The 20,476-nt window shown below is 51.0% G+C and overlaps 6 protein-coding genes and 1 non-coding gene across 7 annotated transcripts; 4 read left to right on the top strand and 3 right to left on the bottom strand.

The window, feature by feature from the left end:
• Positions 1–1,491: 1,491 nt before the first annotated feature.
• Positions 1,492–5,938, top strand: BO86DRAFT_333450 (uncharacterized protein). Its single transcript, XM_025668810.1, has 4 exons — positions 1,492–3,255; positions 3,310–4,081; positions 4,142–5,602; positions 5,659–5,938. Exons 1-4 carry the CDS (start codon positions 1,961–1,963, stop codon positions 5,668–5,670), a joined length of 3,540 nt encoding a protein of 1,179 aa, XP_025530312.1. The 5' UTR covers positions 1,492–1,960; the 3' UTR covers positions 5,671–5,938.
• Positions 5,939–6,441: 503 nt separating this feature from the next.
• On the top strand, positions 6,442–6,549 carry BO86DRAFT_t91. Its single transcript has one exon. It is a non-coding gene; the product is annotated as a tRNA-Leu (tRNA).
• A 795-nt stretch (positions 6,550–7,344) lies between these two features.
• BO86DRAFT_446401 (Ran family GTP-binding nuclear protein) lies at positions 7,345–8,884 on the bottom strand (the record flags this gene model as incomplete). The annotated part of the gene is made up of 5 exons (XM_025676515.1): positions 7,345–7,929; positions 7,994–8,199; positions 8,266–8,419; positions 8,500–8,592; positions 8,822–8,884. 5 exons carry the CDS (start codon positions 8,882–8,884, stop codon positions 7,798–7,800), a joined length of 648 nt encoding a protein of 215 aa, XP_025530311.1. The 3' UTR covers positions 7,345–7,797.
• Positions 8,885–9,947: 1,063 nt separating this feature from the next.
• On the bottom strand, positions 9,948–10,861 carry BO86DRAFT_307328 (putative 26S proteasome non-ATPase regulatory subunit Nas2; the record flags this gene model as incomplete). Its single annotated transcript, XM_025667730.1, has 4 exons — positions 9,948–10,079; positions 10,139–10,497; positions 10,552–10,624; positions 10,700–10,861. 4 exons carry the CDS (start codon positions 10,859–10,861, stop codon positions 9,948–9,950), a joined length of 726 nt encoding a protein of 241 aa, XP_025530310.1.
• Positions 10,862–11,487: 626 nt separating this feature from the next.
• BO86DRAFT_407859 (putative Rho guanyl nucleotide exchange factor) lies at positions 11,488–14,573 on the top strand (the record flags this gene model as incomplete). Its single annotated transcript, XM_025674308.1, has 6 exons — positions 11,488–12,036; positions 12,103–12,399; positions 12,467–12,667; positions 12,716–12,934; positions 12,996–13,224; positions 13,274–14,573. The coding sequence occupies 6 exons, from the start codon at positions 11,488–11,490 to the stop codon at positions 14,242–14,244; spliced, it is 2,466 nt and encodes an 821-aa protein (XP_025530309.1). The 3' UTR covers positions 14,245–14,573.
• Positions 14,574–14,766: 193 nt separating this feature from the next.
• Positions 14,767–15,680, top strand: BO86DRAFT_407858 (SBDS family protein). The gene is made up of 3 exons (XM_025674307.1): positions 14,767–15,251; positions 15,321–15,444; positions 15,532–15,680. The coding sequence occupies exons 1-3, from the start codon at positions 15,088–15,090 to the stop codon at positions 15,583–15,585; spliced, it is 342 nt and encodes a 113-aa protein (XP_025530308.1). The 5' UTR covers positions 14,767–15,087; the 3' UTR covers positions 15,586–15,680.
• Positions 15,681–15,960: 280 nt separating this feature from the next.
• BO86DRAFT_416939 (mismatch-specific DNA-glycosylase) lies at positions 15,961–18,522 on the bottom strand (the record flags this gene model as incomplete). Its single annotated transcript, XM_025675007.1, has 5 exons — positions 15,961–16,158; positions 16,228–16,744; positions 16,997–17,199; positions 18,082–18,398; positions 18,465–18,522. The coding sequence occupies 5 exons, from the start codon at positions 18,520–18,522 to the stop codon at positions 15,961–15,963; spliced, it is 1,293 nt and encodes a 430-aa protein (XP_025530307.1).
• Between the last annotated feature and the right edge of the window lie 1,954 nt (positions 18,523–20,476).

Genomic DNA, 20,476 nt, shown 5'->3' with positions numbered 1-20,476 from the left:
GGGAAGAACACGGCCGCAGCAACAGACCTGACACTGTTTTTGTTGGATTTTATGGGGTACTGCCAAATGCTTTCTCCCCAGATATCAGTTCATGCAAATGACAGCCAAACAACGAGGAGCTACTCCACAGGACCGTCTCCACGATCACGCTCAAGGGAACCGAGTTCTACAGACAACTTGGCAGCTAGATTTATCTCAAGCAAAAAGAATCACGGACTCGACTATGACCAATCAATTCGAGATGCAGATTCGTCTCCAATGAGGTACGTTCTTCCGAGTCTGAAACATGACGATGCCGAAGGACATCTAGGAGGACGCGCCCCCGACGCCCAAACAAGCTCTTTTACACCTCGCAGACTGGTCCCTGGCAAACTCGATCAGATATCAAATCCAGGCTTGAGCTGCAAGATCGAAATCAGACATAGGCCTACCAGTCTTATGTGATCTGGAAGGCGCTGGAACCATCCATACTTTGACCCATAGCAGCTCTCAATCCGCTTTGCAAGAGAGTCGCCTGCTTGTCACGATGTTCATGAAAACAACCTGAAGCATTGCTTGGGGGTGTGCCTAGCTGTACCAAGCTTTAATCTGTAGCAGCCGTGTTCGTCTACTGGCCACTCATTGGCTCATTGTCTCTCTTGTCTGATAGCCGTCGAGTCTAAACAGTGACACTTGCGGCATCTCTGTTGAGATGCTCCTGGGGAGATATGAGCCAGGCCCACTCTTTTGCATTTGCTATTGCGACCATGCCGCTGGACCTCAGCTACTGAGATGAAAAGTGCCCCAGGCGTTGTGTGGAGCCTATATTGCCTACACCAGAAGAAGGAAATCTGCCACCTAGCAATACCTCTCACCTAACGGTCTGTCTTGTGTCCCCCATGTTCCAAACCTTCGGCACGTACAGAACAGAATGCTTATGCATGGAAGTCCTTTTTATTCTTCGTCATCAATCTTCGCCGTACAATCTTCGTCTCCAATAACATACTTGAGCGTCTCGAGAAATCAGTCGGGGGAAGGATCGTGCAAAGAGTATAGTGGAAGGAATGCTTGTGGTGACGGCAGGCGTTGACGCCCGTTAAATTATAGTTTACATCCATGATCTGCGCGCTAACCCCCGGATGTGGCTGGTGCTGGACTTTTCTACTCTCCAGCCACAATCCTCGGTGGCTGACCCCACCTCACTCGAATCATAGACCTGTAGTCAAGCCACAGGCCATCTGGCATGGTCATGCTCCATGCAGAAGCCATGAATCATTGGCTTAACAGCTCACAAGTGAGTGGATGGTGAGTATATATCAAGTTGATAGATCACGTTTTTAACACAGCGGAGCCTTAGGGGGGAAAGAAAAACAAAAATAAAACACTGCAATACAATCCATCCATCCATACATAAAGGGAAACCTGAAAGGCGGAAGCAAACAAAAAAAAAACCCGCCAAAGATTGCCACCAGGAGAGCCAATTGTCCCTTTCCCGTCAACTCAAATAATTCACTACCTACGTGTTATCTCCACCTCAGCTCTCTGCTTGACTTCCCCCATCCATTGTGGTCAAGGTCACTGTCTGGACCGGAATTGACCGTGCTGGAAAATATTCACCGCGGGGCAGGCGTCATTCTGATCGCAGGGCGTGTTGCCAAGAGATCCTCACCCTCACCCTCACCCTCACAATTTTGACGCTCTCCACTCCACTTCTCCAACCGCCTTACTTTAACCCGTACTAACTTACTACCTACTTACAACCTCAACTTAATCTACTTAAACACAACCACCCTTGGAACTTGTATTTTCTCTGCCTTGTATTATCTGGAATACCCTCGTCTTCTGCTTCTATCTCTGTCTCAGCATCAAGCACTCTCCAAGTTGTTCAGCTGCTAGCAGTTTCGCCGCCTTTGGTCGGTCGTGGTCTCGACCGGCCCTGCCCGCGCGTGTGCCGTGTCGGCTTTCGCCAGAACCAGCAACCATGGCTTCACGCAACAACGACGAGGCGATCCGGGAGGTCCTAGAAGATCTTGAGCTTCAACATGTCATCCTGCAAAGTCTGGAAGAAGAATGCCCCGACGCAGAGCAAGACAGACTAGAGATCCTAGATGTCATTGAGGGCCTACAGACGCGACTGGCGGTGCTACGCGGGGAGCCTGTCGGCAGAACAGCCAATTCATCTCCGTCCCCCACGCGGAGCTCTAGTAGGTCAAGAACTTATCTTGACGGCGTCCCAGCCTTCCCTCTTGACAATCCTACGTCCTCTTCGCACAGTGTTGGACGTTCTGCCCGCTCTATCCCCACCTCCCCTTTCAATCGAACCAGTCGCAAACGTCAACTGTCCACATCTTCTATGGAAGATGAAGACGATGATGACTCGGATGACCTGGAGGCGCCAATCAGGCGAGAGCAGCGGAAACGGGTTCGTCGCCGCCTGAGCCCTGACTCTATTCCCAGTCGTCGCTCGGCGGAGGATGAATCCGTTGAGGGGCTGGACGATGGCAATGACGAGCTGCTCAGGATGCTAGGTCTGGACAGCTTCCGTGCAATGCAGGAAGAGAATCGACGAGCAGAGCAGTGGCTCAAGGCGCAAAAGGAACAGGAACGTCGCGACGCAGAATTGGCGCGCCGGCTTGCGCAAAACGACAGTATCACGCCGCACTCGGCGTGGGCTCGGAGCCCCTCGCCTCCTACTGTTCCTAGGCCCTCTGTCACAGCTCCAGCTCATAACAGGCCTGGGCATAACGGGACCTCTGCATTGCCCATTCCAGGCAGCTTTCCCGAGGGACCTCAGCCTTCAAAGCGCCTGCCAGCTGCTGCGCCTCACTATGATGGCTATCGAGAGTCGAAAGTTGTCACGCTACCGGACAGCGATGATAGCGACATCGCCGAAATTGACGGCCAGGATTTCAAACCCAATCTTTTCCGTCCCCCGCCCTCACCAAGAAAGGGTCGCCAGGTATCCAATGACCGCTTCAATAATCGTTCCGAAACATGGATCAATGGCAAGATGGTTTCGAGTAGTTCAAATGATTCTCGAAGCGCCTACTCTCCCTATCTGAATGGACTTGCAGCCGGTCCCAGCGGCTTGGGTCCACCTAGTTCTCGATTCGGGCCTAGAGTCCTGCCCAGTACCATGGCACGACTGAACTCCGGCTCTAGTATGCTCGGTGATATGTCAAGCACCGTATCTCAGGCAAGCCGAATCATATTCGGTTCGTCGGATTTCTCGTTTATGGGTCCTGGCGGCTACGATTCAGCTCTGGATTACATGAAGTGAGCACATTCCATTGACTTTGAAGGAGCTTTGCTAATCAAGACCGTGCGCAGTGATCTCTACGGGTATGCAGAGGATCCAAAGCAGACTAAAGAGGACATCATGAAGCTCCTAGAGTCTATCAGACCCGACTCTGATATTTCCAAGGAGAATCGCGAGGGGACCCCCGAGGCGCTCAGATTCACACTCCTGGAACATCAGAAACTCGGTCTCGCGTGGATGAAGTCGATGGAGGAAGGGGAAAATAGAGGTGGAATTCTTGCTGACGACATGGGCCTTGGAAAGACCATTCAAGCCATTGCTCTTATGGTGTCACGGCCATCCACCGACCCTGAGCGCAAGTCTACGCTGGTTATCGCTCCTGTTGCACTGATTCATCAGTGGAAGAGAGAGATACAGAGGATTCTCAGGCCTGAAAAGCATCAGCTTTCGATTCATGTCCTACACGGCGACAAGCGGACTACGACTTTCAAAGATCTGAAGAAGTACGATGTGGTCCTCACTACTTTCGGTACTCTGGCAGCCGAGTTCAAGAAGCTAGAGAAGGCCGAGGAGATCAAGAAACATGACTCAGATCTGGGCATGGGCCTCATGAAGAACTTACCATGTCTGAGTCCCCTCGCCAAATGGTATCGGGTCATTATCGACGAAGCCCAGTGTATCAAGAATAGGAAAACGAAATCTGCCATGGCGTGCTGCAATCTTCAATCCACGTATCGGTGGTGCATGACCGGTACCCCGATGATGAATTCAGTGGATGAACTGCAGTCGCTTTTAAAGTTTCTGCGGATCGCGCCATATTCCAATCATGAGAAATTCCAACGCGTGAGTGTGACTCGTATTGCTTCTTCTGCTGATGACCGACGACTGACTTTGATCTCCAAGACTTTCACAAATCCCCTGAAGGGTAGTCCCGCTGGCCGCGAGAAGACAATGCAGGCACTACAGGTTCTACTCAAAGCAGTTCTTCTACGGCGCACCAAGACTTCCAAGATTGACGGTAAACCCATCCTCCAGCTACCGCCTAAGGTGTCCGAGAGGTTGCATGCTGTCTTCAGCGAGGAAGAGGATGAGTTCTACAAAGCCCTCGAAACCCGCACTCAACTTCAGGTCAACCGGTACATTCAAGAGGGCACCATGGGGCGCAATTACTCTAGCATCCTTGTGTTGCTCCTCCGACTCCGACAGGCGTGTTGTCATCCGCATTTGATCAAAGATTTCAGTATTGAAACTCCTGTGACATCAGATGAGTTGGACCTTGTCGCAAATGCTAAAGCTCTTAGCGATGAGGTTGTTACTCGCTTGAAGAACAATGACGACCTCGAATGCCCAATCTGTATTGATGCTGTTGAGAATCCGGTGATTTTCTTTCCGTGCGGTCATGGAACTTGTGCCGAATGTTTCTCAAGAATCTCAGACCCTGCAGTTGCAGTCAGAAACGGAGTGGATGGCGCCAATGAGATCAAATGCCCCAACTGCCGCGGTAAAGTTGACCCCAAGAAGATTACGGATCACATTTCGTTCAAGAAGGTGCACTGCCCCGATTCCACGGAAGGAGATGAGGAGGTTCCTCAGCCAACAGATGGGGCGGCGAGTGGGGATGACAGTGATGATGACAGTGATGATGATAGTGATGATGATAGTGATGACGACAGCCTGTCTCGGTTCATCGCTGATGACGATGAGGACTACGGTGGATCCAGGACACGCAGATCGAAGGGCAAGAAGCCACAGAAGACCAAGACCCTTGCCCAGCTCCGCAAAGACGCCCAGAAGAACCAAAAGGCTAAGCGCAAGTATCTGCGCCGTCTCGAAAAGACCTGGATCCCGAGCGCCAAGATCGAGAAGACGATGGAAATCCTCCGAGGCATCAGCAGCAATGACAGCAGCGAAAAGACCATCATTTTCAGTCAGTTCACCTCTCTGCTTGACCTGCTTGAGATTCCCATTGCGCGTGAGGGCTGGGACTATCGGCGCTACGACGGCAGTATGAAACCCGCAGAAAGAAACGCGTCTGTCATAGAATTCACCGACAATCCCGACTGCAAGGTCATGCTGGTATCCCTCAAAGCTGGTAACTCCGGTTTGAACCTTGTCGCCGCCTCGCAAGTGATCATCTTCGATCCTTTCTGGAATCCTTACGTGGAGGAGCAGGCCGTCGACCGTGCTCATCGTATTGGACAAACACGCCCGGTGCAGATCCATCGCATCGTGGTGAAGGGCACGGTTGAGGACCGAATCCTTGAGCTTCAGGATCAGAAGCGCGAGCTTGTCGAGGGAGCGTTGGATGAGAAGGCCTCAAAGAATGTTTCCCGATTGGATACCCGACAATTGCGCCATCTATTCGTAAGTTCACCACCGTATATCCCAAGGGCGCGCTCATACTAATGGACTTTGTTTAGAATATCCATTAATGCGGCAGACACTGTCTTGTTGTTCAGTCATGATTGCAGGCATTGACTTTTTTCCGGCGCAATCAGTACCATAATGATACCCTGGGTTTCTCGTGTGTTTTTCGCGTGCTGCTTTAATCTTTTTCAATTTGGCGCCGCGCTCTCCTGACGACATGATTCATATACACGGGTTGGAAAGTCTGCATCTAGATCGCTCTGCATCGAGGTTGGTGATTTAGTTGAATTAGGCCATACAGTACATGCAGGAACTTAGTTTAGGGCAATAGGCAAATGGATGTTGCTTTCTTGCGCCTCTTTCGATCTCGGTGTTTGAGGGGGGGGGTAAGACTGTAGCGCAAACTCGTAGATCTTGGTATGTTTTTGCGTTTACTAGCAGCACAAGCAGCACTACCATACCATGCATGCTATGGCCAAGACATGCTCGATGGCTCTTTCAATTCAATCCACCCCCAGACTGATGTAGCAGCTCACTCATACAGAAAGTAAATTGCCTGGCACGATCCAATTCCTGAATCCCGAATATCCGAATTAACCTCTCTCCCACCATCCCGGCAGTACGGAGTACCTCAACAACCATACGATGCATGTTATGTCCCAGAGCAACCCCTCCATCCATCTCCACATCCCAAAGCCCCCAACTCCCCTTTCACTAAGTACTAGGTACACTACACTACACCTTCCACAAAGCCCCCACCCCCCCCCCCCCCAATCGCACCCCAGCTTGTTGCCGATCTAATAGCGACAACCCGGCCCAACAATTTTTAACGCAAAGGCAAGGTGGCCGAGTGGTCTAAGGCGCTAGTTTTAGGAATTCCCTTCCTTGTGGAGGTGGAAAACCACTAGTTCGAAAGAGCATGGGTTCGAATCCCATCCTTGTCATTTTGCTTGCAATTTTTTTTACTCCCCACTACCTACCCTAGGTAGGTAAAGGGATGGTCAATCAATCAATGGTCGGTCGGTTGGGGCTGTATGTGTGGCTGTGTTCAGCAGATGTAACTAGTGTATAGTCTAGTCGTGCTGTCTACGGTTACTGTCTAGGACGCTATGCTATGTTTTCAAGGCTGGGTTGGGGGATGTGGTAGGTCAACGTGACGTCTGACAAAACAATCATTGCCCGGCAGGAGGCACTCACTCTGTTGGAAGTTCGAGGCAAGAGGGAGGCCGAGGGGGAGGCGGTCATTCGCCAATGGCCCGCCCGGTTGTTGGCTGCTGGCTGCTGGCTGCTTTGCTTCCTCGGCTGGATAAATGGTAGATGGCTGGCTGGCTGGCTGAGGGGTAAAAGGTAAAAGGCAAAAGGTCATCACTCATCTTAGCCCGGCCCCAGCGAAGGTTAACTCCCCCGTCGTTGGGTCTCAAATCTTCAACCCAACTGCTAAGATATCCCAGCCTCTGGGTGTCGGTGACGTCACCGTCACTCTTTTCGTTTTACGGTCTCCTCTTGTGCGGGAGGTGGTTTACGCTGAGTGACAACGGTAGGCCTGGTGGATTGCGTGGGTTCGTTCGTGGATGACTCGGGTGTTTGGGTAGAGGTTGTGGTGTTGTTATACGAAATAATTGCTGGTCCAAGAGCGCAGCGCGGGTCGGAAGGTATATTCGCAAAAATCTCCGAGTATATATATATCTTGCTGGATATGGTCTATACCCGTGAATGCTCTCATTTATAACCCATCAGTTCTGAAGATGAATGTTTATTTATTTGTTTGTTTGTTGTTCGCTACTCGAAGATACACCCTCTCAAAGCCCAAGAAGCAAAATCCAGCCATACTTTTGTACCTATTATGTGCGACTTCGCGTTTTTAAAGAGCTTTTGGTTTGGCTCTCTCGCTGCTGCAGGTCCGTCATCCGTGGCAAAGAGGTTAAACTTGAACTGTGTGTTGAAAGAGATAATAAGGAGTCTAGACTACTAGTGGTAAATATTGCAAATGCATAATCATGCTCCGACCCTGTCTTCCTCGCGGCCCAATTTTGCTCCGCCTCCTGACTGCTGATCGATCGTGGCATTCGTGATTCCCAGATTTCGCAAACGGTACCGCACCGCACCCCGGACAGTGCCCGGGGAGTGAGCACGACAGCCATGAGAATAAATCTACCGGGGAGATCCCCGGAGCCTTATCATGGACCGCACGCTTACAAGTCGGCGTCATCCTCATCGGGCAGGGGCATGGCAGAGGCCGCCTCCATCTCGTCCTGGTACTGCTTCATGAGATCGGGGTTGACAGCGACCTCGGGGGGAGCGAGGGCGGGGGCGGCGACGAATTCCTGGTAAATCATTAGTACGCACGCCGTTGAGAACCGTCAACCGGAGTGTGAAGTATAGACTCACCAGCTGGGGGTTGCCGACCAACTTGCGAGCGAGCCAGAGGAAGGGCTTCTCGAAGTTGTAGTTGGATTTGGCGGAGATGTCGTAGTACTGGAGGTTCTTCTTGCGGTGGAAGGTGATGGTCTTGGCCTTGACCTTGCGCTCCTTGACATCGACCTTGTTACCGCAGAGAACGATGGGGATACCCTCGCAGACACGGACGAGATCACCTGGGATAGTGTCAGTCATGGCATTGGGATAGAAGGCGCTCGGGTTGGGGGGGGGGGAGCACTTACGGTGCCAGTTGGGGACATTCTTGTAGGTGATACGGGAGGTAACATCGAACATGATGATACCGCACTGTCCGTTGATGTAGTAACCGTCGCGGAGACCACCGAACTTCTCCTGACCAGCGGTATCCCATACGTCGAACTGGATGTGTCCCAAGTTCTGTTCACAAGAGGTTAGTCCTAGATACCGAACAAAGACGGCGAGACCCGGTCAAAGCGGGGTTGGCTGGCGGGGCATACGGTGTGGAATTGGAGAGGGTGCACTTCGACACCGAGAGTCGCGATGTACTTCTTCTCGAACTCGCCAGTCAAGTGGCGCTTGACGAAGGTGGTCTAGAGAGTGTTGACGGTTAGCTATGGGCGTCTCGCATCATCGGGCTGATAGGGAATCAAGTTTTTCTGTCGGTGGTTGAGGATGAGGTTGGTCGGAACACAGAGATAAACAAGGCACCGTAGCACAACTGCATTATTTCACAGCGGCCCAAAAGGGAAACCATGATTCGATATATCACATCACAAGAAAGCAGAAGAAATGCAGGGAGGGGGATTAGATGATACTTGCCTTTCCGGTACCACCATCACCGACAAGGACAAGCTTGAAGGTTGGTACTTGCTGGTCAGCCATGGTGAAGGATATGTGAGAGATTTAGCAAAGTATAGGCAAAATGAGTGCGAAAATCAAGAAGTCGTCGAGCCGATGCGACAGCTGATGGAGGAGGAAAGTTGGAAAAGACGTTCGACAGAACGGGAGTGGAGGAGGAACAAGAAGAGTGAGTGGGTGGGATGGTTTCTTCTCCCAGTGATGGAAATTTTGCCGTTGCCGCGAGTCGGTCACCAAAGCCTCCACTCACGTGCCTTCTCGCCGCCTCAGGCCGCCATGCCCCGCCGTTCTTTCGATTTCTACGCCCACCGCCAAAGCCCAATCGATTCGAAAGCATAATCAGATGCAAGCATGGCATACTTGTAGTATACGTAAGTCAATCAGATAGGCGGTCAGACGACAGTAATCTGTTCACTACGCACAGCAGTACGGATACCACCAACATAACCATTTTGATATTGCTTCACTTCTCCATCCGCGGAACTTCAAGGTTGCATCCAGTGGATGTAAAGTTCTAACAGTACAAATACTACCAACATAGCCGTTCTGTATTGCTTCCCCTCTCAATCTTCAAAATTCCAAGGTTTGCATTCTGTGGATGCAAAGTTTCAGCAGTACATATGCTCCCAGCATAGCCGTTCTGTATAGCTTCCGTTGCCAATCTCCGGGACTTCAAAGTTTCCATCCACTGGATGCAAAGCTGCCAAGTGCGCTTTCCACCTCCTTTCCTAGCTCGCTTCTATCACAAAGCACACATTTCTTCCCTTCGAGGTTCTGTAAATCGAACGCTAAACCCAGGGACTCAATGTAAAATATCAAAACAAGGCGATGTTGAACTCGTCTGGTTCATGCTATTGATGAGAAGACCATTGCTCAATGCGGCAACGTCGAGAAGGAGGATTGCATTAACTTAATCATCATAATCCGTTCTCTTTTCAAGAAGATCGATTGAAACGCCACCATAGATGCACCTTTGAAATTGCTCAAATACAGAAAGGAAAGTCATGAAACCATACCACATGCATCATGATAGGGGCGAAATAAATCATGCATGGTAATACCAGTACTCATGATGAACCTGTTCCCATCATAGAGGAACTAGATGACAGCCTAACAGACCACGGCCACCCCAATCACGGCGAGGAGTGAGAGCCAGATTGAGCTCAAGATCGTTGGCTGAGTTTGTATCCTTTCTGGTGACGATAACCGCTACGGGGCGCTAATTTCAGGTTAGTCACAGCAGCGGCGGATACACGAGACACAGAACAAGAAACGTACCCCCTCGTTTTGCTGGACAACCTGAGCAACTTTCGACAAGCGTTCGTGGTTCAACCAGTTCACACTTCCAAAGTTCCGTACAGTATCGCCAGCCTTGAGACCGGCTTGGTCTGCAGGGCTTCCAGGGACAACACTGTTGACTTTCGCAAAAGGAACTCCGGCGGCTTCGTTCCCTGCAGCGTCACTGGCGGCTGCACTGGCCGGTGCAGCTTGCGTGTTGTTGGTGTTGCCTCCGGATGGCGCAGTAGCCTGCGCACGCTGCAGGCTCGCGAAATGATCATGTATCCCCTTCTCGAGAAGCGACATGACTTCCTTATGATCCGTTCGTAGTCTGATGATGCGCGCTCGGGTGGTACGTACTATTGAAAAGCTTACTTAGCATGAGGACTGTAGACAAAGCGATGGAGACTGACTTTGGGCGACATCTATGTCGTCTCGGGGGTAGCCATCGAACGTCGTCAAAGAGGTATTCATGTGAACGCCGTGCTGCATAATGGATGAGTAGATTAGTGACCGGGTTATGGGCAAGAGGGAACAGAGGGGGTATGCGATGGTGCTTACAGAGCTGAGCACGCTGCTAAGAGCTGAGAGTTCCGCTTCGATGCGTTCTTTCTCTTGCATGAGATCGACTACACCGAGCTTGGACAGATCGCGAGCAGGAGCCTCTCCGGACGTAGGTCCGGAGACGACTGTAGGAGCATGGATATTATTGTTGTTGTCCATGGATATTCCCTTACTGTTTCGGAAGGAAAGATGAGTGCTGGATGGATTCTTGCGACAAGAATTGGAAGTGTCGGGAAGATGACGGTGGTGGGTCTGGCCGCCGCGGGACAATCTGGGGGAGTTTCCCCTCTCGGTAAGCCAACATCAAAACATCTACTAAACTAGTAGTTAAATGTCTGCAGTCTGCTACCATGTACAATGCACATTACATTACTTACATGATTAGACAACTCTGTAGCCAATTGTCTGCCAGTATCACGACTAATAGGATGCCCTTGAACTTGCACTGTGAAAAGCTTTTAGTCACCGGTGTGACGTTTATGCACTAACAGGCATGATTATTGGGGAGCACAGATTACGCTGAAGCTTCAACTATAATTCTGAAACGGGGCCGTGCAGTGGTGTGCTAAGAGCAATGGCTTTAAATAATGTCATTGTGTCTCTCTGTCGCCTGGAGGCAAAGGTATATTCCGACACTTCCCCTCCTTACTCGTCTGCGCTGGTCGTGGCTTCCTTCCAATGTGGCTTCCGTCAGGATTGACATCCAAGCAGCCACCGGTCAACTTATCTCTATACTAAGCTAGAGTGGTCCAGGTCAAACTGCGTTGGTTGCCATATCTACCGCCATGGAAGAATCCAAGGACATCGCCGAGACGCCGGTGCTTGTGCTGGAGACGTCAGGACACGAAACAAGACCAAACAATGGCAACGCCGTTTCAGCAAGCTCAGATCCGGTAACAGCGTTTAAACGATGGGTGAACAGTCTGCGATCGCGGAGAGGCTTTCCTCCTGTCGATCCTCAAAGATACGTCGAAGGATGGATGGAAATCCCCCAAGCCGATCCATACATCGGTTCTGAAATGCCGCTGACCCACGAAGCTCAGGAGAAGAAGTGGGAGTCTTGGTCAAATCACTCCTCTCACCTGGAGACAGTAAAGACCACAACCATCAGCATTGCCAGTCAAAGTGTTGTGCGGTCGAGAGGGACTACTCAAAGTACCACAAATCGGAGCATCAGGTCGGACCTCCGTGAGTCGCTAGAGAGCATAAGGCCAGCTCTGAGTTCATCCATCGATGAGGATGCCCAGAACAGAGCGATCAAGAGGCGCCGCGTTTTGCGAGAGCTGATTAGCACCGAGTGTGACTACGTCTTTGGTTTGAAAGCACTTGCTGATGTATACGTTCACTTCCTACCCATCTTTTAACCTGACTCCACACGGTGTTGAGCTGACACCTTACAGGCACTTTTCATCTTCTCCGTCAGGCCGGAGATCTACTATAATGTTCAACAGCTTCGAGATATACACGAAGATTTTCTAGCTCAACTTCGGAAGCTGACACCGATCTCCAAACTTGCTGGAGCCGAGTTCGACAGTTTAGTGCCTCAACCAGCTCACAAGCACTTTAGCGCCTTTGAATCGGGCTTTAGGGCACTTCATTCAAGGTCTCTAAGATCGCGAAGCTTCAAAGCATCGGTAAACTCACGCCTAAGGGCCCTCGCCGCAGAGACGAAAGAGGCTTTAGAGGTTGCGCAAGCCGTAGGAAGATTGGTGAGGTCTCCTCTCTTAACTATTTGGTTCTTTCTCTAATAGCCATATTCCTTAGTCAAGGAACTTCATGATCTACAAGCTGTTCTGCAGTAGCTATGGCCTGCTCACCTTTGATGTTGAGTTGCTTCGTTCATCTGTTCCGAATTGGCGGATCTTCGATTTGGGTATTGAGGCACTATCGAAATCCGTGGCTTCCATCGATAGACAGGCGCACGAGGAGCACAGGTCTATGATCTTGGATGATCTTCTCATCAAGGTAGGAATTGTTCGCTCGGGTGATTTACAAGCACTGACGACTCTATAGCCAGTACAACGCCTGTGCAAGTACCCTCTGCTACTAGAGGAATTACTCCGCTGGACACATATCCAAGATGACCCATCCGCCCATGATGGCATTCGACAGATTCTGGAAACTGTTCGACAGGTCGTGCAAGAAGTCAATCAAATCAACAACAACCCCATAAACAGAGACCTGGTCTTCAAGACAAGGGAATTACAGAATATGCTGGACTTTTCAGAGGGGGTATGTCTCCACGGGTCCTTTTCATGTCCAAAAGATTACTAAGGAGGTCTTTGTAAAATAGAACAAGACCCTTGATCTATACAAGCAGCTTGGACCGCTGATACTTTGCGGTGTCTTGCATGTTACCTATTCCTCCCCTACAGAATCTGCCGCCGCCGGCTTCATGGTCTGTGTTCTGTTTAGCAGCCACATTCTTTTTGCGAGCATGAACGACGACAATCGAAGACTTCAAGCGCTGATGTGTCTTCACATCCCGGATCTCAAAATCGACACCTTGCATAATGGCGAAGGTGACTGGACTTTTCACCACACCCTCTTCTTAGACTAATGAGTCGGTAGGCATCTGCTGCGAGTGTGTGTTCTCCTGGAAGCTGGTATTCAATATCTCTGGTAAGAGATATGAGCTGGTGCTCAGCGCATCGTCTGCAAGCGAGGAGAAGAAATGGACAACGGAGACACTCAAGTGTGCGGCAACGTCCACCAAAGTACAAAGAGATATTATAGAGAGGTCACGACGGTACGCATTTGTTTCCTTGGACTTGGTCCCACTTGATAGCACGGTGCTTCCTTTGTCTCGGCGACCATCCATGCAAACATTAGGCGCACCACGACCTCCATTGGAATACCCTGTTGTAGTTATCAAGAGGACACATTGCCCGTACCTCCTAGAGGAACATAACCCAGCGGATGGCGATACAGAGCGTTCTCAGGAGCTTCCAGACGAGTTCGTGACGACGGTCGTTGCTAAAAGACAAGACCGAATCCGTTTGGAACGCGTGATCTCGGCGGTCTACACACGGAATGCGCTTCCATATCCTGGCATGACTCTAGCAATGGGAGACCTTCTTTTCCGACCAGGCTCGATTATGAGAAGGAATCTTAATCGAAAACAGATATTGAGGAGACGTGCGAGCTTCGTGAACGTTAAGGCCACAAGAGCGGCTGCTGCTTCGGCCAAGAGGGAAATTCGTCCGTTGGACAGCGATTACAGGAGACTGGAAAAGGGTGACGGGGGCCTTGGGCTCGAGAAGCCGAAATCAAATGGACCGGCACTTGATGACCGAAGGAGTCCTTGTGTCCCACGCGATGGTAAGGAAACAGTCAAACGTGTCAAGACGTTCAAGATGAAGGGCACACCCAAGTCAACACCTAGCCCCGAGACTCCTTTGACCAAGAAGAAGGATACATGTCAGGAGCCCCCTGAGAACTCAGCTACGAAGCCATCCACAATCCGCAGGATGTTGAATTCCATGTCAACGAGGAAACCGAAAAGGAATGGACGCATGAGGGTGGGGAGTGGAGCTTCATGATGACAATGATGCAACTGATTTCCAGGGGTCACCAAGCACGGAGGGACAAGCACAGGCATGCATATCGCGAACAAACTTTTCCAAATATTGTGCTGGGCGTACTCAGTATTATTCTTGCAGTTTCCTAAGGGTTCGAGGACGTGGGGAAAGTCAACGCAGGTGTTTGATGGAGTACTTGGCGGGAGGTGGGGATAGTAATTAGCAGCATTAGTGAACCAAAACGACCTAAATTGCTGGAATTGAAGTACGGCACGAGAATAGTGACGATGATGACGATGATGCTGTTTAGTGATGAGAGAATCTGATCACCTAATGAGCTGGTAGTGCTTCTCCACCGAAGTTACAAGAAGGGAAAATACTGGCACTGTTGAGCGGATCAGTCGACGTAGCATGGACAAGACCGATGACGTCGGTGTTCACTTCAGCTCACGATGGCATGTTTTGACCACGCTGGTTGTATTATTTAAGGGTGGTTGTTTTCAACTTGAGGCCATACAACCTTTCTACTAACTCACAAGCAACGAGTATCTCAAGAACCAAGCAATTGAGCTTTTCATCAACACGATATCCCACTTTTCTCGCGACTCCGCATTTGCCTGATTGACGCGACATCCTGACAGTCTGTTTCGGGTAACATCTTAGTGACGTCATCAACCAGCCCCTCCTCCATACTCCATCCGACTCTACTTCAACTACTTTATCTCACTTCTTCCCACCCCACCTTCTCTTATTCTCCTCCAGTATCGACAGTCAAATCTGCCTACTACGAGGAACTCTCAGTGACCAACTATCTTCTCCAAACTACTCAATTGATTTTACCATCAACCCTTCCAATCCATCAAAATGCCTCGCGCCGTTGAGCAAACCTCCAAGATGTTCTACAAGGGTTCATCTGATGACTTCGTCATCTTTGTCGACGACAACGACGTTGTGAACAAGTGGCGCAACGACCGCTCCATCCCCTTGGCCGACGTGGTCAATGGCTTCAAGATCTTTGTCACCCACAAGTAAGCTTCCCCTTTCAACTTGCCTTTCTCTCGGTCATCGACGCTTTGCTAACGGAGTTTCCAACTCAGGCACGGAGCCCAGGGTATCCTGGACAACGCCAGCAAGTCGAGCCTCCAGAACGAGTTCGGCACCGACAACGAGGACGACTGCTTGATCAAGATCTTGGAGAACGGTGAATTCCAGAGCTCTCAGGTAGGTGGCCCCACCAATACTTTTCCATTGTATTGTGAAGTATGTTTTTGGGGAAGCATTTACTGACTTGATTTGTGATTTCTTTAGTCCCGTGAGCGTCAGGATGACACCAACTTCGCCAACGGCCCTGCTCTTCGATAGATGCTAGACGCTTTCTAATGAGCTGATGCTACTGCTGGCTGGCTGGCTGGCTGGCTAGCTTTTTTGTGTCCTGTCCTGCTGCTGAAGTGTTCAGGATTTTTCCTTTTGTTTTTTTCTCTCTTGATGAGCCCATGTGTTTCTAGCGGATGAAATATGTTTCTAAACTACCAGTTTGGGGGTTTGAAACGTGTATGGTCAAGGTTTACTATACTATGAATGTGGTGGAAATAGGTGGACTAATTTAGTGTCTACTTTTGATAACTGAATACAAATACCCATATCAGATCTGGAAAGATGGTGCACTTTCGTCTTTGTAGGTTTCTTGATTTAGTAATTGAAGTTTTATGTGGTTAGATCGATCTATATATCTAGTGGTCATCGACCCTGACTGGGTTTGTCCTCATCAACACTACGATCTTGCTGCTGCTGCTGCTGCTCTCTCTCCTGCCGGCGATGCTTCACCCACTCCCCTAGCTCATTCCACACAGCCTGTTTCTCCGCCACGGACATCCCAGCCGCCAACCCACTCGTCGTCGTAGCCACAAACACCCTCGCTCCGGGCCACTTTCCCCCCTTTGCTGAAGAGGACGAGGACGGGGACGGGCTTGAGCTGTCACCGCCACCACCCGCATCGCCAGGAACCACCGCCCCCATATTCATCCCTTCATCCTGCCACCCGTACCGAAACTCCTCCTTCCGGATATTACGCCCCATCTTCACCCGCCACACCGCCTCCCAGATACTCTTCCCGACCAGACACACCACGGCGGGCCGCTGCGCCGCCACTTTCGCCTCGAGCACCGGCACCCCCGCGTCCATCTCCGCCCGGCTGAGCATGCTGGCGTCCCGCGTCGGCCGCTCCACGATGTTCGTGTTCCCGATGTTGTAAAGACCGGGCAGCGCGTACGTGTCCGAGGGCGGGTGCCGGATCGCCGTGATCCCCGACCAGTGCAGTAGCTTCCAGAAGAGGTTGGATGGGTGCGCGTACGCGTGGCCTGTCACGCCGGTTAGGATGCCCGGGTTGACGCCCACGAGGAGGAGGTCGAGATTGGCCGGGATCGTGTCGCGGAGGAGGCTTGGGGTTGTTGGGGGTGTTGGGGGTTTAGGGGTGCGGGTGCGGGTGCGGGTGCGGGTGCGGCGGGTGGTGCTTTGGGGGGTGCTGGGCTCAGGTTGAGGGGTTGGGGTTGGTGATTGTGATTGTGATGGTGATTGTGAAGATGGGGTCGGCGCTGGGACTGAGGGTAGGGTGGAGCGTGAGCGGGTGAAGGAGCGGGTGAGTCGTGTTGTGGTTGCGGTTGCGGTTGTCGTTGTCGAGGGGAGGGCTCGACGTAGCATGGTTGTGCGTTGGCGCTTGGAGGAAGAAGGTGAGGAGGAGGGGATCGACTCGTCTGGTCTATTCTCTAGGTATGACTGCTGCGTGGGGAGGGAGAGTTTACGTTTTGAGCGAGTCGTCGCGGTGTCTCGCTCGAAAACCGAAGCATTGTTGGTGGTGGTGGTGGTGGTGGTGGTGGGTTTGAGGGTAGGAGGCTCGGTGGCGACGTTCTTTGCTGTATGGAAGTATTGGTTCAGCCTCCCGTTGAAGCTGGTCTTCTTATTCACGGGGACATCCTCGCTCTCTTCGACAAAGCCAATGTCTTCTTCCAGAGGCTTCGTGAGGAGCAAAGCTGACATTGTGTTGCTGCGAGGGAGGTTGAGCTGGATGAGAGTCTGTTCTTCGGGAGTCAGTAGAAAGGAATGAACTGTTTTATGTTTACAAGTGATTAGAGCGATTGGGTTAGTCACGCTCGCGGACTCTTGTCCCGTCCAATGAGCTCATTTCAATGGTAAAAATTGCAGTGGCGTTGCCTGTCTGTCAGGTCTCGAGCGGATGAGATGGAGTTATCCGTGATCCATCGTCCACAATTGAATAAGTCCAGGAACGACTAATCCCATTGGAGTAATATTGGCCAATCGCTGCACCACCTCGGGCACGGCACTAGCCTGTCTATCATGTGAGTAAACTAATACCTCAAAATCCGGGCACAAAATAATCTTTTTGCAGTCACATCTCACAGCGTGCCAGGGAGGTTAAACTAGGTTGCGATCGGTCGTTTCTTGCATAAATGTATGTCTTGTAGTCTCTAGGATTATGTATGCTAGCTATATCATGGTATTTACAATAAATCCAAGGCAATTAGTACATTTGCTCCAAAGAGCATAGATCACCACCAAGACTTTGTATGCTGATCCCTTCAGCACAAGAGCTGGAAACGGTTATTGTTGACTCCTTCCCAATTCATTCTCTTCCCAGACGCCAATAATAATATAAGGGTATTCGCAGAACTGTCATCGTGAATGTCGTAGTCGTAAGTCTTTCATGAAAGCAGGCAGAATACATCTATGCCACACTATACTTTGTATTCGCTTCGCTTAGGCAGGGTCCAAGGTTCAGGACATACCACCTGTGCTCATTTTAGCTCAATCACCACGTACTCGAGGCAATCGTGGGCCACATACCTCGCCCTCGCTGTACGCCCAAAAATAAACCCCAATCCCAATGAGGTAGTATATCGCCGGGTCCGTCCCTTGGTAGAGAAGCATAGCGAGGAGAGCGCTGAGAGGGTAAAGGATCAACCGGAACTCGATGCTGCGGTGTGGTATCGAGCCCGCGACATATTTCAAAGGCCATTCCCAGGCGATGCCAATCAGCCCCATCAGCAGATTGAGGATTTGAAGTATGGGAATAGGCGTGACGGCGCCGTTCAGATTCTTCGTCATGAAGTCCCAAAACACTTTGGGCCAGATGAAACCCTCGATTGCGCTTCCTATTTGGACTGGCCGTGAAGTGTCCGGTGTTAGCGATCGCAATCGAACTTAACCCAAGTGACGTCAACACTTACAGGCTGCCGCTGTAAGGATGATCAAGCGAGCCCAGTGGTTCTTGATAAGTCTTCCCATGACAGGCGATATGTTGTATACAGGAGTGGAGTATGAGCAGCGTCTTCCGTCCTGCGAAAGAGTCTATGCTCGGCGACGGTTGTTCTTGGTGTTTTGTCACCAACTTTGCGGAGTGCTTGTGACTTGATGGTGGATGTCAGTCCATCACTGGGTCAACTGAAGGCCCGCGGAGTAGGTATAATAGTAATGGTATAATCTCTTCTTGATTGCATGGTAGATCAAGCGTTCAAATGACAATGACCCGTGCGGCGGGGATGTGAATCTCAAGATAGAAGCAACCTCGTATCACCAAATCACATCACCTCAGAAAGTTCAGCCCCAAGAAGATCAGATCATGCCTCGGAAGGCCGATCCCTCGATAGGACTTTATGAGAGAGTGGGTGAAGGTGGAAGGGGACTCGGGAGGAAGGCAGAATACACCAAGATAGTAATAGCTCCCAGCGGCAAAAGAAGTACACACCACCTGACCGGAATCTTTCTTCTTCTTCAACTCGGAATCATCCATAGTCCACTGGACTAACGCACTCCCCATCTCTCACCTATTATTATGACCGGACGTGATAACTGCATCTGTTTTAGCGACCGCTCCTTTTATCAGACCAATTGAAAATGTCTATTCACATGAATTCAACGATCCCCCGCCCTGCTTCTTCACAGAAACGCACCTCCCTGTACTGCTGATTGGGCGCGCTTAGTCGGAGGAGCCGTGGCCCATGCCAATGCCTCTGGGTTGACTGGCCCTGAGAAGCCCCGGTTGGGCGCTACCGGACGCAATTAATAGCCACTGAGCGGCGAAAGTCTGGCTAGACGGACGTCTCCAGCGAGTCTTGAACGTCGACGAACGTGACGGTGGAGCAATTGATGCAGAGGGCTTCCGGAAACACACTTTAGCGGCCGATGCATCTGTACCAGTACCTTGTTCTTCACTTCTGATTGAACAACCCCAAGGTTCTTGTGGAGCGCCTTCCTGTGAAGGCCGACGAAGCGGGGGAGGCAAGTGGCTGGATGTCCTGTTCGCCTTTGCGTTCCCCTTGTAAGGCGCCTAGCCAGGCTACACACGGTTCATTGCTCGGTTCGTTGAGTGTACGCGCCTTGTGGTGAAGGCTTCTGGCCTCGGACATGCTTAAGGATGCGAATGTTCCGGTGGTAGCAAAACAGAGAAAGGCTTTTTTTGAGCCACTCACCGTCTTTCCCTCGGCAGATTGTCGCTATTCATCGACGAAAAGAGATAAAACAAAGGCTAATGAGGTGGGTTACCCACATGGCCTGAGTCTTTGTGCATTCGCTATCACGGAATCTTTGTGATTGAACTTGTCAATCGTGCAGCGCCAAGCGGCCTTAGAACACCTTCGGCCTGACATGCGGGTTCCTTCAACGCATCCCCCACCAAGTCATGGCTGAATAGCTCTCCTCGGAGGTGAATTCTGGTTTGGTCTAGTACCTGGAGGATGTTTGTGTTGGCCAGCAGGAGACCTTATTTTTGGCAGCATCGTGAATCTAATCTCCTCTGCTCGTCAGTGCATCTACAGCCACAATAGGGTGTTGTGTCTGTTCAATGGCCGCTCGGGCCATGTGTGACGGGAAGCGCGCTTGCATATCGCTTCTCATAGGATGAACGCAGGCTCCGACTCCACCCTTTCAGAAGCCAATCTCCACGAGACAGGGAGAGCAGAGTGAGCAGTTGGCTGGATGAACCGAGTTTCGAAGGCAGGAGAGCATCCTGGCACCACATGGTTCGTCCTGTAGTGGACACCAGGATTTGATGAGATAGACAGGATGGTGACGAAGAGCCACCCAGCCATCCGGCTCCTCGGACCCTGCTATGACCGCAGTCGCTACACCAATTATCACGGCATGACGATGGGCCCACAGCTGTCAAACCTCATGATGGACGGTGTGACAGTCGCCATTTGATATTCCTGACCGGGGAATACGAGGGCAAATATGATCAATC

The sequence above is a fragment of the Aspergillus japonicus genome (assembly GCF_003184785.1).
Source record: "Aspergillus japonicus CBS 114.51 unplaced genomic scaffold BO86scaffold_9, whole genome shotgun sequence".
Classification (NCBI taxonomy): Eukaryota; Fungi; Ascomycota; class Eurotiomycetes; order Eurotiales; family Aspergillaceae; genus Aspergillus; species Aspergillus japonicus.
The sequence above is the reverse complement of the archived record's forward strand: the minus strand, read 5'-3'. Positions and strand labels throughout refer to the sequence as shown.